Source organism: Sparus aurata, chromosome 22 (genome assembly GCF_900880675.1).
Source record: "Sparus aurata chromosome 22, fSpaAur1.1, whole genome shotgun sequence".
Lineage (NCBI taxonomy): Eukaryota > Metazoa > Chordata > Actinopteri > Spariformes > Sparidae > Sparus > Sparus aurata.
The window spans coordinates 7,194,073-7,213,446 of record NC_044208.1 but is presented as its reverse complement, the minus strand read 5'-3'; the positions used below and the strand labels follow the sequence as shown (position 1 = coordinate 7,213,446).

Here is a 19,374-nt window from a genome sequence, read left to right as displayed (position 1 = left end):
GTCTCATATTGAGGAGCTGAATCAGACATTAGTTTTACACCTTGAGAATCGTCAGTAGATTTATTAAAAGTTTGCCTGAAGCTTAAAGTTATTTATTGATTCCTCTCTGTGTTCTTTCCTGCCACAACAAACAGCTTCAACAGGAATTACATCTAAGAAAACAGGTGAAATACCTGAAAAATTGATTTTTATTGTCTACTTAAGGGCAGGAACCCCCACTGTGACCCCTGTACATATACTCTGTCCATGTGGCTGTTAAATACACATCAGTTATAAAAGGAATATTTTCAGAAAGAATCAAAATCACAGTAAGGGCTGCATGAGTCACTGAGCACAGTGTGTATAAATATAAATATGAATTAACCATCTGAGAGCAGCAGCAGGTGGTGGAGAGAATAATTTCATCTCTGAGTGTGAATTACCATCTTCAGTTATTTCATTTAAGTGATGATTGTGTCATCAGAGAAACATATTTTGTACAGGATTTGTCTGGGTTGTTTTGTCTGATGACGGTTCAACAACATCTGGAGGAGACAGTTGTGTCTGTATATGATCGAGATGTGATGTCACAAGCCTCATCTGGCCTTTTTATCAGCCGAGAGCGATTTCAAAGCACCTCGTTGTGCTGAAGCTGTTGGCACAAAGCTTTTAGCTTGTCAGAGCTTAGAGGGAAGCCTGGTACAGGTTTACTTGACTTAAACCATGGCCATACATACTTAAAGAAAAAAGCATTCTCCTAAACAACTGAAGTAGCTGGAGACTATTGATCTTTCTTTTTTAAATTCAGTATGCCACCCCGTGTGTTTATTGTTTTTTTGTAATTATTTATGACATCACAGACAAAATTCTCCCATCTCCCAATGTCCTATATTTTCCAGTTAATTTTGTGGCAACATAACTCAGTAATTTTAATGAGACATAGCGAGTTGTGCTTGCAGTGACAACAGCAGGTTCTCTATGCCCGAACATGATCTTTTCCTAACCCAAGTGGTTTTTGTGGCTGAACACAGTGTTACAGTGTCACAACATAAAATTGATATTGAAAACTAAAACCTTAAGAAAATGTTAAGTGTCCAACTTATCTATGGTCTGCAGAAATGTATAATGCCAACACTTAGTCTCGTGATATAGTTGTAACACTATCTGTGTTGCTCAAAAAGTTAATTTTCTCCTTTGATGATAATGATGATGATGATGATGATGCCACAGGTGATCAGAGCTAATAGATTCCACTTTGAGCCACTCAACTATTCGACATATTGACACACAGATGTAGGACATTACTCACCTCATGTCTTGTTTCAAGTCTACTACAAACCAAGAGGATTAGTGAAGGCCTCTAAATATCTGTTACTGTGGCTGTTTACACATGTTGAACAAAGCAATAGAAGCACACGGACACGCTCACGGACACGCACACGGACAAGCACACGGACACGCACGGACACACATTTTGAACGCCTGTGTGTCCGTAACAGCCAGCAGAGGGCAGCACTGGGCCGTCAGGCAGCCCAGCTGTCTGGCAGCAGATCTTCATTAAAGCTGCAGCCCATCTGGCTGCTCTCCTCACTCTGTACTGTGTGGGATCAAACGGCAGAGTTTGCCATCAGGTTTGTTTCCTATTAAACATAAATTGTCCAACTCCAGTTACAAACATAGAAATCTACAGTAATGGCTGCAGCGAAGCTGGGTAATGCTCTGATAATGGCTGTTACATTTCAGCTGCTGGTATTCATCTCGGCTGTCACAGCTCTAAAGTTTTAATCAGTAGAAACACTCACAACAGTGTAGTACAACAGTTTGTACTTTTAATGTACAGAAACAATGTGGTTTCCAAGTTCTTTAGAGGGAAACCTTTTCTTCTCTCTAGAGCAGATGGAGGCATAAAAAACTGTCAAATCTTTTACTAGATGCACTTGGACCAGTGACGCCAGTATATGTGGAGGCAGATTAAGAGAAGTTCAGTTCTGTGAAAAACAAAACAAATCCAGAAACCAGACGGTTGCAAGTTCCAAGAGGGTTAAAAAAAAGTCAGACTCATAAATCTGTTAAATCTGGACACACACAGTTGGATGAAACACTGTCTGTGTGAAGTGTTCACTGTGTGCTTTACGTTTCATATAAGTTGACATGCAGCAAATGACACATTGTGTTCTAAACCCCACTGACAGTGCATTTCCGTGGCCGATGCCGATTCCGATATAAGGGAGAACAGAGGCAGGAACTATTACAGTTCAACAATAAACCTTATTGTATAAGACGATATATCTGCAATAGGCCAATATCAGCTGATAAAATCAGTTGGCAGAAATTCAGACTCAGAATTTCAATATTTACAATGTAAATGAGGCAATAATACAATCTCAGAAATATGTATTATTTCCATAAGTATAGCTAAAAGAAGCTGTTCTCAGAGGAAAATAATGTCCCAGATAGGGCTGCACAAAAAATCGTTAAAAAATCGCGATCTCGATTCACACATACACGTGATCTCATTTCTACACATAGCGATTCTGAAGCATTTTATATCTCGAGCTGAATCACAAACAAATGCTCCTATTTTCCTCCCGGATAATTTTTTAAGCGCCCCCAAATGCAGCAGCTCTTATTTTGAAGACAAATTCGTCGTCAACTGTTCACAGCCCAACTTCGAGCTACAAAGGAGGAGTATTATGCCTCCGTTTTGGAAAGCCGATCACAGCAGCGATCACATATAACCTAGCTAAAGATACGGCCCCTGTACAACATGAGGTATTAAAGGATGCCCTAATTTATTTTTTTTCTTTTGTAAAAATCATTTCTCATCCAATGATAGAAGTTGGTACAAAACAAAAAAAACATTGCTTTGGCAGAGGCATAGTAGTATGCCTCTGCCATTCTACAATGTTTTTTTTGTTTTGTTCAAGTTCGTCAGTGCAATAAACATTTTGTGAAAAAAAATCGTGCCAGAGAATCGTGATCTCAATTCTAAGCAAAAAAATCGTGATTCACATTTTTTCCAGAATCGTGCAGCCCTAGTCACAGAACACAGTTTGAAGCTAGAAAGGTGGCAGGGTCTGCCACATATAAACAGAGTTAACCAGTGTGAAATTTAAAGGTCAGTTTGTTTATTCAGTCATGAACAACAACAAGAACAAAATTCACTTAGTCAGAAGAGAAAGATCTTCATTAACATTTCTTCCCAGAAACTACAGATTGCTCCTTTAATGTGCTTTATTTCTGATTGGGACTTAATGTTGTTGATTGATTGACTTTTCTGCTATGACATGTTTTGAATCTGAGCATTCTGTTCAAAGGGCTGTACTTGTATGGTGTTACCCGGCTCAGGGTGTAACGGGATAGGTGGAGCCATTTGCATTGAGAGGCATACATGTAATATGACGGCTGGCTTCTTGAAACAAAATGCAAGTTGAGGTCTTCGCTACCTTGCACAAATTGGGTGTGTCCAGCTAGAAAACGTCAAATAAAATCTGATTATAAGTCAAACAAAATTTGGAATAAACAAAAAAGAAATAAACAGATGCAGCGGAGTGCGTCTTTGTTTTTTTGACATTAGGCTGAAGTCACCTCATCTGACTCTAAAAGGTGCTGATTCATGCTCGCCTCCTCCTCCTCCTCCTCCTCCTCCTCCTCTGTTAGAGGAGAAAACAAAACGTTTTTGAGACACCCTCTGTTTAGCGGAGTCATCCCTTTTAAAGGCAGCTCCTCAATTCAATTGTCTCTTTTCACCTGCGTCATTCTTGGGCCTTAAAGTTGCCTGTGGTGTCCGTCGGCGTCCCCCCGAAGCTTATTACACCTCCTGTGGTCCGTTCAGCAGATTCTAATGGCTTCATATATCTACAGTTTTCCCTGCTGGTGGGGAAACTAAAAAAGATTCAGTGATTGTAACAGTCGAGGACCGAGCGCAGCGGCCGTGATGAACTCCTCTGTAGAGTAGTTTGTGTATCTGCAGCATTTGGAAAAGAGCTCAGATCATTTACAGGATTAAAGTGTTAGATACTGCAGAGGAAAATTAATCAGAGTTAAAGGAAAGGAGGTAGAAGAAGAGCAGGAAGGACAGAAGGAAAGAAGAAGGGAAAAGAAATGATGGCACGAAGTACGAAAAGAACGAAGAAAAGAAGTGACAGAAGGAAAAGGGAATTAAATAAGAAAACAAATATGGAAAAGAAGAAATAAGGCCAAGGGAGAAAGAATGAAAGAAAGAAGGAGAACACAAAGCAGCAGGATAGAATTACTAAAAAGAACATTAGAATGCAGGAGAAAATAACGGAGAAAAGTGTTAAAGGAAGAAGCAGAACATGCAAACAAATACAGAGAGAATGTCCAATGGAAAGAGTCAAGTGAAGACTGAGAAACAAAGGAAATAAAGAAAGCAAGGTGTCAGAACACAGCACAACAATGAAAAGATTGAAGGAAAGACAAAAAGAGGGCATTAAAGAAGGAAAAAATATGATGGCATAAAGGAGGAAAGAATGAATGAACAACGTGAAGAGGAAAGAGGAAGGAAAGCAAGGTAACGAATGTGGAAAAAGGTATAAGTGGGGCAGGAATAGAATAAAGGAATGTGTGGTGGAAAGAAAGGGGACATTTGGAGAAAAGAAAGAAAGAGGGCAAGAAAATATGAATGGAAAGAAATACAGAAGGATGTAATGGAAGAAAGTAGAACCATATTGGAAAATGTATGACTCGAGTTGATGATAGACAGAAAGGACCAAAGGAAGGAAACAGGCTGGAATAAGGAATAAGAAATTAAAGGACAAAAAGGCATAACATAGGGAAGACAGAAGAAATTAAAGAAGGCAATAATGCATAAAAAACAAAGAAGGGAGGAAAGACAGAACGAAGGAATTGAGGCAGGATATAAGGAAACGCGTATTGAAAGAAAGAAAGAAATAAACAAAACATTAGGGAATAAGTAAAAGACAGAAGTAAGGGGCGAAGACGAGGGAACTGAGGAGAGAAAAGGAATGTAGAAAGTAAAGAAGAAGAAGCAAAGAGGATGGGAAAGAAGCACAGAAGGAAATAATTGATCCAGTATTTGAAAAAGATGACGACTAAAGACTAAAAGGACAAAGGAATGAGAGAAATAAACAGGAAGAGAAGAGAGATGGAAGGAAGGCACGAAGGAAGTAAAGTAAAGGAGTCAAGGATGAGTTATAAAAAGTGGAAAGAACGGAGGATATAGTGAAAATAGTGGTACGTTAGTATCTTATCTCACATTAAATGTCACGACTGTGGTCATCAGACCAACACAGCCGAGTTAAAGTCCAGTATTTCGGTGTCCAGGAGTAAACAGTCGCTCCTCGTCTGTGTTTGGGGAGCCGGAGGAGCCTTGAGGCCTGTTTTGTACAAGTTCGATTGAACAAGCGTTTGCAGAGGAGAAAAACTAGAGGAACAAAAAAAAAGGAGAGTGTCCCATCTGCAGCGTGTTGAAGAGGCTGACGGCTCAACGAGGCTGAAGGCTTCCCCTCGGCCAGCCTTGTAATGAAACTTTTTGTTTATGTCCATCTGCTGCACGGAAAGGACTCAGCTCTCCAACAGGAATCTCTCGTTTCACTCCTGTCTAAACACACCTGGGAAGGTTGTTGTCATTACCTCCATTCTGTGGGAGGACAGCTGGCGGAGAACGCCATTAAAACTGGTACAGAGTCAATTACCAGAGCGGCGGGATCGCTTTTGTGTGAATGCAAATTTAATTTTCAGAGGGAAAACTGAACAATTGCAGCCAGCGGGAAAAGCAGATTGAGGTTTCATTTAACACGGAAAAGGATGTGAAGGCTGTCACTCAGAGGAACATATTTTTTTGGGGGGGGATCAGAATATTTCATCACATCGGGGATGGGGGACACTGCGTTTGATTGTTACGTTCCAAAAACCGACGAGTCTGACGAACGTGAAAGTGCACAGAGTCTCTCCAGCTCTCATTTTCCTTCTTCACAGGAATACTCCCATCAGATTTTGTGAGCGAGTGTTCCACCGCAACAAAGGGAGAATGTTTGAAAGTGCCGTTATGTTACATCCCGTTCCTCTCCGTCGTACAGACCACACCTCACACTTTTGAGACGTTAAGTTGTTTTTGGTCAATTTATTTCTTACACAGCAAACAAAAAGAAACAAATGAATAAACAAAAACGAGGTCATGGACCCAGTCAGCATCTTGTAGGCTCTCTGTCAGCATCCATAAGTGTTTTTGTCCGACAGCCCATGACAGTAACAAGGGTGTTGATTTCACCCAGTTTAGTCCAATCTCACTCTGCCAGTACTCTTGGCAGTGGGACAGCAGTTTATATATTGGGGGTGTCACAATTTTGATTTGAAATCAAAACCAGTATCTGTGACTCCGAGTATATTTTCCTCTCCTGCCTGTGTGCACAAAAAACACTTAAAAGACAACTGAGCTAGTTTAGCGTTAGCCGACTGGTACTGGATGAAACTCTGTCTGTGGTTATTTTCTTTCCTTTTTACCTCTATTGATTTGTTTTGGAAGAGGGTTTACTCTTGATCCTGCTGGTCGGGTCACTAGCTCGATTCTTTCACCTTAAGGCCACCACTCTCCTGTCTATCTTCTGTTAATTGCAAAATCACTGAAGGCTGGTACTTTAAGTTGAACGCGGAATTCTAATTATTTGAATTTGTCTATGTCTAACCTGCGGAAAGCCACTAGGATAAAGTCAAGCCGTTGTTGTTATTGTTAATGGCAGCTGTTAGACCAGTGATCTGTACATCTTTACGTACCCAGATGTGACAGTCGAACAATGGAAGACTCGCCAGTGCTGAAAACATGGCTTTTAAATCAAAAATCCAACAGCCAGAGTACTCGACAGTCCAGATTGTCCCCCAGGTGTTCAGTTGTATTCCACTCGGTGCACGACGCTCCCACGGACGTGAAATGGTGCATCTGTGAGCACCAAAGCGCCTCACAACTCTGGCTTCTGTCATGCCAGATTGCAGCGCACTGACTGCCTTTTCCCTCACGTTTTGTGCAAAGCGTTTTCTGGTAACTGTGATTTTATTGAGTTCATCTTGGGTTTTGACCAAGGCTGTAAAAAAACAAAACAAAAAAACCCCAAAAAAACAGGAGTAAACTTTGTTGACTGATGCGCGAAGGGGGATTAAAGCGCTGCATGGGGAGATTTTTACCGACTGTACTGAAAATGTGTCTTCAACTGGTTCATTATGCAAAGTTATGCAGTTGTAAATTACTTCTTTTCAATTTATTTTTTCCGGTGCTTTGACGTGAAGGAACATGGAAAAATGAAAAATGCCAGGATGATTGTAAACAAAACATGATGTACCAAATAATCTAAACGTGTGTTCACGCCTCGTCTGAGTTTGAAACGAGTGTGAATTTCTGAAGCTTTGCTCACTCTGTCTCTTTGTGTGTGTTTCAGTACCTGAACAGAGGATGCACTCGCTTCTTCGCCTCCAAAGACACGGACAAACAGATCCTGCAGAACCGCAAGAGCCCAGAGGTAATGTGCAGCCCAACTCCATTTGACTCAAACAATACAGAACCACATTCAGCAATAGAAAGCATACAAAATGGTGCTGATGGAATGGGTGTAGTTTGTATTGTTTTCTTCTTTTTCTCAGTAATATTAAAGGTTTATGGAGCAGCAGAGTACGGTACTTTCACGGACATAAAATCTAAGTTTTATTATTCCTAAAAGATGTTCATGTAACAAGAAGAGCAAGAAAACAAGAGTGTACAGAGAGGGGAAGAAATAAAACAATACAAGATATTTGTACGAGTTTATTGTGTCTGGTCTTCAGCTGTAGTTTCTAATCAAATCCTGATGTGTTACATTTGCAGCTCCAGTAATGAGAAATAATAAGTGAAAGACCTTCACTCAAGGTAGCCACCGGCTGCGCAGTGTTAGCTGTCGTAGAAATAAGATTTAGACTAACAAGAGAATTAGCTGAGCAGATACAGACGCATCAGTGGCAGCACGATGATTATGATGATGATGATGATGATGATGACGCTGTAGAGTGTGTAGTAATTTGTTAAGAACAATGTTCATTTGTTGTTAAGAGGTGTTATTGTTGAAAACTGAGGAGCTCCATAATGGCTGCCAAAGTGACTTAAGATCACAATAGATAATTTCTTTGCTCAGTTAAAGCAATAAATCAATATATTCAAAGACACCAATGTAATATATTAGTCTGGGGTTTCAGCCAATAGTTACCTTAATTGCTGATTAAGTTTCTTGATTAATTGATCATAGAAATATATTTTAAATATCTCTAAATAAAGAAAAATGCCTTTCAAACACTGCTAGAGACGAATGCGGTGTCTTTTAGTGCACCTGAACGCTGGTCGCCACCTCCCATAACACGGAAACGCAATAGCTAACTAGGTAGCTGCTACCACAGTGTGTGGCTATTTTGCTGGACAAAATCATCAGTCTTTATTTGTATGGTGCCAATGCAAAACAAAAATCATCTCATGACACTTTCACAAACTTCGATTAGAACTGCACTCAATAGTGGGCGGCCATCTGCAACAATAAACTGGATATTGTAAGGTTGCTAACATTAGCTAACCATAAGCCTCTTGTCACACTAGAACATGTAAGGCTGTAGCAGCAAAACTCCTGAGTGTACTGACCTGAGCCAACACATTCTCACTTCAAACTCATCAAACCCAGCAGCTTGGTCAGCAGCCCCCAGCTCCAAACCACGACACTCTTAACTACCTCCCCAGTGTCGGTTTTGCATTCAAAGTAAAGTACATGTACCTTAGAGTTGTACTTCTGTACTTGAGTAAATGTTCTTTCCACCACTGCAGATGTTAAAATGCTAATTCTGTCCTCAGTTCATGAACTTTAAAGTGTTTTTTGGTCCGCTCCACTGAGGATTTTATTGTATTAGTATTTCAGCTGCAGTGTGTTTGTGTCCCCAGTGCTTTATTCTAAAGCTTACGTACAAGCTCATGCAAACTAAAAGTACAACAAGCGAGGCCCTCTCGTCGCCCAGCGGGTCGTAACAAAGGAAACAGTCACTCTGCTGACTCCATTAGCGCCTGCTTAAACCTGACTCAGCAACACTTTAGATTCAATTTAGATGGAGTGCCTGCTGCTCCCGTTTCCTCCTCACAGGTTTCCTCTCGGCGAGCAGGACAGTTTGCACCTTTGGTTCACACCTCTTCACCTCCTCCACTGTCTCGCTGTTCACTTGTCTCTTCATCCGTCTCATACTGTTTGTCCGTCTCTTTCACATCCTCGTGCTGTGTGTTGAGTATCTCCTCTGCAGAACAGATTCATCAGGTCTGATTCTGATCACTTGTTTCTGTGTTAGCCTCAGTAGCTCGATGTAATCGCTTGTACGTGGAAACGGCAGAAGCAAATCCTCTGACTAGGCTGCTCAGTGCAACAGGGAATTATTGTTCTGTCTTTTTAAAAAGAAATGTATATATTTACTTGTTTTTCTACCAGTTAGGAAATTATTCCACTCCACTGATGAATTTATCCAAATGTATCTAGTTTTCAAGCAATGATTATTGTCATTGCTGAATAATCTGTCAAATATTATCTCGATTAGTCGTTGTTTAAATTATAAAATAACAGGACATGGTGAAAAGTGTCGATCAGTGTCTCTCAACTGGACATGAAGCCAGAAATGAAACAATTTACCATCGCAAAAAAAGACGTTATTTCTCAACTGGAAATTTAGACGCAAAATAGCAACTTAACAAAAAAACAAATTCTTTGACACTGGGACCCCTTTTTTAAAAATAAATGTGCCAGTAAACTAAAACCTCATCTCCATTCTACCTTCTTCAGTGCTTTGTTTTCTCTTAATGTAAATCCAGGATACATCAATACCTACTGATATTTATCATACGTCACTTTGTCGCCACACTGACTAATACAGTTGTGGTCAAAGCTTTACATACACTTGTGATGAAAGTGAATCAGTCTTCAGTTCCAATCATTTCTACAGCTCTCATGTTTCTGTGATGGATAATTGGAACACTTACTGCTTTGTTACAGAAACATTGATGAAGTTTGGCTCAGTAATGAATAAATTCCAGGTCTTCTGAAAATGTGACCAAATCTGCTCAATCAAAAATATACATACAACAAATTCAATTACCAATTTAGGTGATATATAAAGTTGCGTGAGTCAGACTTCTTCTTTTCAGTGATTCTGGTTGATGACAGCTGGTTGCTTTTCAGGGCCCATTTTAACAGGTCTTGTTTGATTCACACATTAGACTCAACCACGAACGCTACAGTGGGAAAGTCTGAGGAGCTCAGCATTGATCTGAGAGAGCACACTATTGATTTAGGCAGCTCAGGGAAGTCACTTGGAGCCATTTCAAAGCAGTTACAGGTCCCCAGAACCATGATGTCCTTGCTGTACAAATTGTAGTAGATTTAAGAGTTTATGATGTGCACCCGAATGCACCATGAGCGTCCCACTCTGACACAGACATGGAGCAGGTGTGTTTTATCGCGTTTGGCTTCAACTATGAAAGAGAATGTCTCAGTGCCAACTTTTCTAAAAGTTATTAAACGTTTGTTGCAAAAAGCGTTCTCGCTCAGCCCAAAACTGTTGACCTTGTAATACAACAGATTGTTTGCACTGGTGTCAAGAAAACGATACATTAGTAAAACCTCTGGCAGTTTTTGTAAAGAATGAATTAAGAATGAATGGGTGTGAGGTTTTCAGCGTTCTTTCCAAACCGCAGCAGCTAACCTTGCTTTGCAGTCACTGACATGCGTTATTGACTGCAAACGTCAGACGAACATCAGTGACTGCAAAGCAAAGTTATCTGCTGCGGTTTGTTTTTATTAGAACTTGTTCACAGCTTGGTTTTGCCAAAGTGTGTTTGCAAGTGCAATGAAAACCTGTTCTCTCTCTCACCTCAAGCATAAACCCGGACAGCAAGACTGCCTCTGCCAAGCTACGTTTGAATATATGTATGTGATTATGAAGGCTGGCTCCGCTACAACCACTTTAAAGACCGCTAAGAGCCTCTCGGATGTTTCACTGGCGCCATTCTGTTTGCGGCCTGCGAAGCGGCTCTGCTTATATAATCCAACAATTTCCTGAATAAGTTGAGATGCTTACGTTCAACCAGCAAACATTTTAATTAGCGGCCCCGGCTGAGAGGCTCAGCGCAGCACAAAGACGTCTAATAAGAGAACCTCGTCATGTGAGATGAGCTCCTTCCTTTTGCCTTCAGCCTTTGATTAATTATGGAAGAGTATTCCATTACCGCGGTTCTATACTGCATCTCCCCGCAGCACGGCGTTATTAATTATTATCGCCATTAAGAGGAACATGCGAAAGAGATTTGTGCTGTGTGTCCCCGCTGAAGATGGTGGATAAGAATATTCTGCTGAGACTCATAAAACCAACCTTATAGACTCCTAATTAAATTCATCACTTCCTCTCAAACAGAATAATTATTCTGTAAGTCTTTGCATTTTTCTCAAACCCCAAATAATGTATCATCATTTGTTTTATTTAATGCACGTCCCTATCCATAGCTATTTATCATGCATCCACATAAGCTACAAAAGGAGCAGAGCTGCCTGTGACTGCAGCATCTCTTCTGGTGCATCAAACCAGCATAGACAACACTAATATTCTCTTGAAATGAAAAGATACATCAACAGCCGAGACTTTGACAATGATCAACTTTAATGCAGTTGCAGTTTAAAAAACAACACGAATAAACAGAGAGCACAAGGAGTGAATCTTAAGTCAAGGTAGTTGCGTAAGAACTGATGTAATGTAACGTAATGCAACCAAACAGTGATGTAAAATACGACGTACAGCTTTTAAATGGTCTCAGTTTAATATTAATGCCTCTAAATGACCCACATAAACAAGTGAGACCATTAGCGAGAACACTGGCCGTTTCTAGAGAGTTATTTTTAAAACCATTTTTTTTCCCTTTATCGTGGAGTGCTGAGGCAGAGCTGAGAAAAGAAGCTGCTCTGTCGTCTGGAGGTATAAAGATAGAAATTCAGTTTCGTTCCAAAGTTTGGTTTCTAAAACCTGTCCAGAGTGAACCCTCTTCACAAACAGATCAATAAAGGATCTCTTAGATAGCCACAAAGCATTACCTCATCGCCATGACTCCTGCAAAACGCTGGTTTTAAAGAAGAAAAAAAGTGTTACAAAAAATGATTTCTTTAGTTTTTCTTCCAAAACAAAAGCACATAAGCCAGATTAAAAATCTTAAGATCTTAATTTAGCATACATTAATTTAACAACTGCCATTCAAATGCAGTTGAACATGGAGTACAAGGTGAAATATAACTTTATTCACAAACCAGTTTTTCACAAGGTATCACGTCATCAGCTTCATCAACAGCTGTGAAACCTCACCACAGTTCTGCAGCTCTTAACGCTGAAGTTCCCCTTCAGTCCAAACAGCAGAAATATGCTTTTAATTGAGGTCGTAACTATAAAGTTAAAGGAACAGATTTCACCCCGATGGTTCAGGAGATTGAAATGGGAGTCTGAGATCAGTTTAGTGGCCTCTCCACAGACCAGTTAGCTCTGAGTGTTAGTGATGTGCTGGGGACATTAACTTTAAAGCTTCCTGGTGCCATTACTCTGTGTCGTTTCTAGAAACTAGAAGGGAGGAAAAACTGTCTGCGTTAAAGCCATTTAGGTGCTTTTAATCTCAATAATACAGGTCCTAATTTCAATGTGAATATTTTATATTCACCTGATGTTTTCAACACCAAAAATCAGTTGCTCTAAAGTCTAATAATGCTTTATACGATCCCTGTATATGTTGGCTTTTTCTACACTCATGGGACAATAGTTTTTTACGTATACCAAGCTTCCTTCATTCTGACTACTCAGTGACCTGTGGGAAAACATCTTGAATGATTAGTTCAAAAATCTGTCTTAGATGTTTTGTGAAATTATATTTAAAAAATACAAACACTGTTTCCAGCAACAGACAGACGAATCAGATATTGTCTTCAGAGGAAACACGTGTCCAGTCAGGAGAAAATACAGAGTTTTAATGCAAAGGAAAACAAGAGGACAGAGACATTCAGAGAGGCGACAAACTCGTCCTTACATCTGTTTTGGATCTGATGTAAGGACGAGTATTCTCCTGAGAAGTGGCCTCAGAGGAGTTTGCTTTATTTCGCTACTTAAGTAAAACGAGCTTGTCAAGTCTCGGTGAAATAACGATCTGCAAACAATCCTCAAATTTGTGCTTTAACCGGACTCTCAGCAGGAGGGAGTCCCGTCAGGTGCTTCAGCGTCAGTAATTAACACAAGTGCTGTTTGAGGCGCGGTGCAGTCGCAGGTGCTCTGTGCTGTACTCACTGATGAATGATGTACTGTATGTCTCCTCACTGCTCCGTCTCGTATCTCACAGGATGACAAGGTGATTTGGTGTTCCTTCTATTGTTTTTACGAAGCGACTCTTTTACATCTTGATCTTGATGTGAATGTTGGGAGCGCTGGCTTCACATCTTCTCTGAGTGTCGGGGGCGGTAATGCATGCTGATTTATTTCATCTTTCCTTCACCTCTCGAGTGCTTTGTATGGTTTCCTACATTTCCTCTGCTGTGTAGAATCCGTAGAGCGTTTCACTCAGGATGCTTTTGTGTATCTGAGAATGTCACAGTGCAGTGGTAATACGTAAACGAACATCTTCCCAGACTGTTTGTGTCCACTTCCTGTTTTGTCATAACCTGGCAGACCAGTTTCAAAAGCACAGCAGAAAAGAAAATGCTGATTTGAAAACAGTCAGTGTATCCAAATGTTAGACATAATGTTTATCAGCTTAAAGTCAGTGTATTGGTAAGTCTGCAGTATTGACCAGCAGCCTCAACCGATCAATGCTTTTGCAGAACAACATAATCCAAGAGGCAGTTTTGAATTTGTGAAGATTGTTATTCATTTTGCTGATCACAAACTCTCCCCAGCAGTCCATGAGCTCCAAATTTCAAACAGGTTTCAGTAGAGAAGCACCGATTGTGAAATTATGGGCCAATACTGGTGTTTTTTGTCGTTGTAGTCGTTCATTTTGTTTTGTTGATATTTATTCCTGAAGAAACAAAGACATTTTCATTCATGAAAAACTGTTTAAAAGGTGCAATATGAAAGAATTTACAGTGAAAACATTAAAAATGTAACTAGAATGCGCAGAAAATATGAGGCCTATGTATTTTATTTCAGAGATATTTACAGAAGTTAGCATGCTAACCAGTTAGCCTGGCTCTTCCCATCCAAAGTGTGCTATGGATGCGCTACAAGTGAGCTATACTCACTGGTAAAGAATACTCAGTATTTACATGACCTCACAAACTGGGCCAGTCTCCTGACAATGTTTAACAAAGGACATACTCATAGACTGATGGCCGACAATAAATCGGTGTATGCTTTTTTTAAGTGTTGACTTAAAGTTTTAAAAAACGAACATGAAACATCTAGGAGTGCTATTTGCAATATATGTGTTTTCGGCCAGAACCGGCAGGAACTTATCACAGACTCCCAGTTTCACCCAAATCTGGCATTACTGAGGCTCAGACCTTGGTGTGTCTCTTTCTTTTTATATATCCGTGGCATCGTCAAAAATACAAAGAGGGAACTTTTTTGAAGCAAAATTAATAAATGTCCCGACTGCAGTTTCTTAATTGTTTTCAATTAATTTACAAACTCTAAAATGCCATGAAAAATACCTACAAAAGGACTTTTTTACTATGTTGACTTATGTTGTACAGTGTTTATTGGGGCCGTAGCTTTGGCTAGGTGATATGTGATAGCTGCTGTGATCGGCTTTCTAAAACGGAGGCATAATATTCTTCCTTTTCCAAAAGCCGCCTCAGAGGTGACGTGACGTGAAGCCCGAAGTTGGGCTGCAAACAGTTGACAACAAATTTGTCTTTCAAAATAAGAGCTTTACATTGCACCCCATTGGAGTTTAGAACTGGGTTCTTAGCGGGGGGCTTTTAATTTGAAAGTAGCGACCGTTCCTAGCTTGTCGCTACAACAACAAGCTAGCAGTCGAGGCGGAAATAAGTGTACCGTCCGAGGCAGCAAATCGGCGGACCAAAACAGACCCCCAATTTGCCGCCCTCTGTCTAAAACCGCGGACCTAGCCGTCAATAGGACGGGCAGATTGGCGGCTTGCTGCCGTGTCTAAAAACGGCTTCTCACATTCCTTCCAAACACTCAACTGCAGGTGGGCTTCCGCCACTGAATCACGTGTTGTAAAGACGCTTTACCACAGGTTGAGGGAGGAGGAAGCGGCCGTGCTGCGTTTGGGGGCGCTTCAAAAAATCCGGGAGGAAAAGAGGAGCATTTGTTTGTGATTCGGCTCGAGATATAAAATGCTTCAGAATCGCTGTGTGTAGAAATGAGATCACGTGTATGTGTGAATCGAGATCGCGATTTTTTAACGATTTTTTGTGCAGCCCTAGTTGACTTCATGGGTTCTCTAATGTGGAATCGCACATTTTTTTTTTTCCTCTGTAAATCCAGCTGATCACAGAACCATCCCACTGATGTCTCACTACTCAACAGCCCAATATCATCCTCTCAGTGTGTTGTTACAAGAGTAAAAAGTGCTCAGAAATCTTAATCATCACTTTTTAAAACACAAGAATGAAACAATGAAACACAAATGTCAAATGTTCTCAATTTAAGTGCAGCACTTCCGAAGCAACAAATTCAAATTTAAAAAAATACCCCATTATGCATTATTAAAGCTGCCTAAAAACACCAGGACAAGCCCAAAACAAATATGGATTTATGCAGGTTTATGATGGGGCTGGGCAATATGGACCTTATAATAATGTTAGACAAGTATCCAAACAAGCAAGAACAGTCTGGTGAGTTCAGAAAATGATATCTCTTCACTTATATCACCATATAACCATATCCAAAATCTAAATGTAAAGATTGTCACAATAACCATATAATATAGATATATCACCCAACCCTGGTTTAAGAAACTTTAAGGAACATTTACTGGATCACCAAAAAAGTTTTTTTTTTCTGAGCCTACGGCGGATTTTCTTTGCAGATTTCAGACAAAACAAATCAAAACAAAACCTCTTTAACTGAGGTAATGATGCAGGAAAGAAACTAAACAGAACATGTTGCACAAAAACCTGCCTGATGTTCTTTGTGCATCGGTTCAGACCGTCTTGTTAAAGGTATCAGGCACTGCCGGCCCTCTACATTTACCCATAAATGTTTGCTCTTTGTTGATTCATGCTCGTCTGATGAAAGTCCCCCTCCTTAAATAAAGAAACCCGCGTTTTATTGTGTTCTTCACGAGTCTCAGTTCATTTTATTGGCTCTTATTTGAGTTTGAATGGCATTTTTCTTACCAGTTGTAGAAATCGCTCCCAAAAAGTATTTCTCCTGCTCCTAATGCATGCATAAATAATGTTTTTTATCTTCCAAAGTGGTTGTAAGATTCCTCGGAGCTCGGCTTCACGGCGACTGTTGATTTACTTTATTCGACTTCATGAGCCTGAGTGAAGAAGCCAAATGAAAATCCAATAAGGAGCTGATTAAATAGTGGAACCGACTAAGCAGTAGAATTCATTTTCTACTTAATTCTGTCACAGGGGACGCGGAGTGGTTGTTTAGCCTGCGGATATCATCACACTGTGACACTCTTGAGTGTGTTATTCAGGTGTGTGTGTGTGTGTGTGTGTGTGTGTGTGTGTGTGTTTCCTCCTTCAGTATCTTTGGTTTCTCTCTGCTACACATTGAGATATTCATGCACCGATTACTCTGCTTTTGGGCGTTCTTCTGTGTGCTGTATTCAAGGGATGAGAGAGAAAGATGTGCCCAACACTTGCAGTTACTGTATAAAAACGAAGAAAGTTAAAGATTTTCTCGTCTCGGATCTTGAAAATGAAATAAAACGATTCTCAAGGATGATGGGAGGCTTTAGGTCAGCCTTAGTTTTTAGTTCGACAAAGCCAGACTTTTGCTTTAAGTAACACTACAAACGCTATTCATTGACCTGGCTGCTGCAGCACAGGAAGCGCACAAAGGAGAGGACGTGTAGAGAGACAAAATTGTTTAGAAGGAGCAATCAAAGGAGGTCAGCTTGTAGAAGGTGAAGAAACGAGGGATAAAGTGAAGTGAAGTCAAAAGGCCAGGATGAATGGATCTGGTTGGAAAGGATGAAAAGGAAAGTGGAAATGTAAGGGTTGATAAGGTTGTAAAGCTAGAAGGGGTCTAACTGTCGGCGCTCTGTCTCGCCTCTCAGCACTTGAAAGCGGGCCCTCTGAAGGACCCGCTGCTGGACGACCAGGGCGACTTCAACAGGATGTGCGTGGCCATGAAGAAGATCGGCCTGGACGACACGGAGAAGCTGGACCTGTTCAGGGTGGTGGCCGGCGTGCTGCACCTCGGCAACATCAACTTCGAGGAGGCTGGAAGCACGTCAGGTGAGCTGCAGCGAGATATCTGTACAACACATGAAAACTCGCATCCCCGACATGACGACATGTCAAGTCAAGTCAATTTTTATTCATAAAGCCAAAAATCACAATCGTTATAACCTCTGTGGGCCTCACAATCTGTACAGTGAAAGATATTCTCTCCCCTCAGACCCTCGATTAGAGTGGGGTAAAGCAGAAAAATAACACGGTTTTGCATGGATTCACTGTTACACTGGCATTACCTATCACACAGCCTCTAAATTGTACTACTTTGTATCAAAAAGTCACTAAAAGTTGAAACACGAGTGCAAAAATATGAACAGCCAAGCTTATATCGACTATCACAAGACATTTGACTTCTAGCTAAATGTGTACATCTTGACAAACCAGCAATGTACCACCAAAAAGGGGAATAGAGAAATAAAATAATGTACAAAAATATACCTCAAGTATCTATTATCTCACAAAGGTAGTGACAGAAACAGGTAAAAGGTTAAAAACAACATCATCACAAAAACTTAGAATAGGAAACATAAACATTCTGACTGTGACTTACACTGATCCAAGTGCACAATGCTGTAGAGAGTCCTCTTTTCTCTTCTCTTTGGCTGCCATGATTACTAAACGCCTGCATCTAAACAATGCTGTCAGTGAATATAAAACTCTGGTCAACTGCAAAACATTTGATTGCAGATGTCAGCACGACCAATTAATCCCTCTTCCCCCTTTTAAAAGTTTATTTTTATGACATTCTGTATTATTTCACACTGGCGGATCATAGACAGGCTGAGACCTTTAAACAATTATTCTGTTGATGAGTCTCGGTGAACTCACATCCTGCCAGCTGAGGGTCTGATTCCAGTCACTGCGGATTAAATTGTGAAGCTCTGGCTTTGGGGATGTTGTTGAGAACAAAAAGCTATTTATGAGCATCGCCTTAAACCCTAAAAAAAATCACTGGATTTTTGGGAGGTTTCTGGTTCGCGGGAGGAGGAGAATTTCATCATTAAAAAAGTTTCCTGAATGTGATGATGAACATGCCACAGCAGATTAGCATGTTACCTCTTCACCTCTGAACTTTGTAATGTTCTCTAACTAAAACCAAACTAATGATGCCTGCGAGGTTCTTGTCAGAATGTGCATTTTACATTTTGTCGCATGCGTTTATGTTTTCATGTGATATACTGTGTGTGGTGCAATGTTCTGCATACACTCACAGGCCCCATTTTTCTGTGGAGAGTACTTTTACTTTTGATATTTTAAATACATGGTCTGATACTTTTACCTCAGTAAAGTGTCTCGGTACTGCCTTTACTCCCTGTGTGATTCAGGCTCAGAGACCACAGGTACGGTGACGACGATAGTTCGTCATCATCTCTAACTGATGAGTTTTCAGACTTCAGCCCGCAGCGCTCTGTGATTACATCAGAAACCATCCGTCTTGCCCGCTTCTCCACTCCTAAACGGCGGCAGTTCGGTTCCTAAGAGGCAGATGCCATTTTGATCTCATCCCTCAAGTCTCCGCGCTCTGATTGATCGCCGTAATATTCAGCCTCCATCTCCCGTCTTCTCTCTTCAGCCTCATTGTGGTCAAAGATAAATGGTTCTGTGATATATGTGAGGGTGACCCTTTGCGCCTGCGTTTGTTTTTCCTGACAGGAAACTTACGACTCACATTTGCGAAATGATCGCCATTTCACTCGAGGGAAATGAGCTAATTAGATAATTTGTACGAATGTCTTAAAATAATTATTCAATCAATCTCTTCAAGTATTGTGTTCTCTACATTTCAAGAGGCACAGCAAAGCACAGTTGTCTCAGTTGCTCCACCCAATCTCACGCCTCATTTTTCACCGCCGTTCAGAATCAAACCCTCCAGGGAGGCTCGTGTGAAAATCAACTGATCCTTTTGAACTTCGGCAGTGGAGCTCCTCAGCTCTCAGTCCCGCCTCTGTCATTTTCTTCCTCCGCGGGG

At 40.6% G+C, this 19,374-nt stretch overlaps 1 protein-coding gene across 8 annotated transcripts in view; it reads left to right on the top strand.

The window, feature by feature from the left end:
• myo6a (myosin VIa) overlaps positions 1-19,374 on the top strand; it is a 152,474-nt gene that overhangs the window by 37,358 nt on the left and 95,742 nt on the right. For all 8 annotated transcript variants that reach the window (XM_030404716.1, XM_030404715.1, XM_030404712.1 and 5 more), the window contains exons 10-11: positions 7,392-7,472; positions 17,225-17,405. In XM_030404716.1, coding sequence (XP_030260576.1) covers positions 7,392-7,472; positions 17,225-17,405 — 262 coding nt within the window. The remainder of the gene's footprint in view (positions 1-7,391; positions 7,473-17,224; positions 17,406-19,374) is intronic.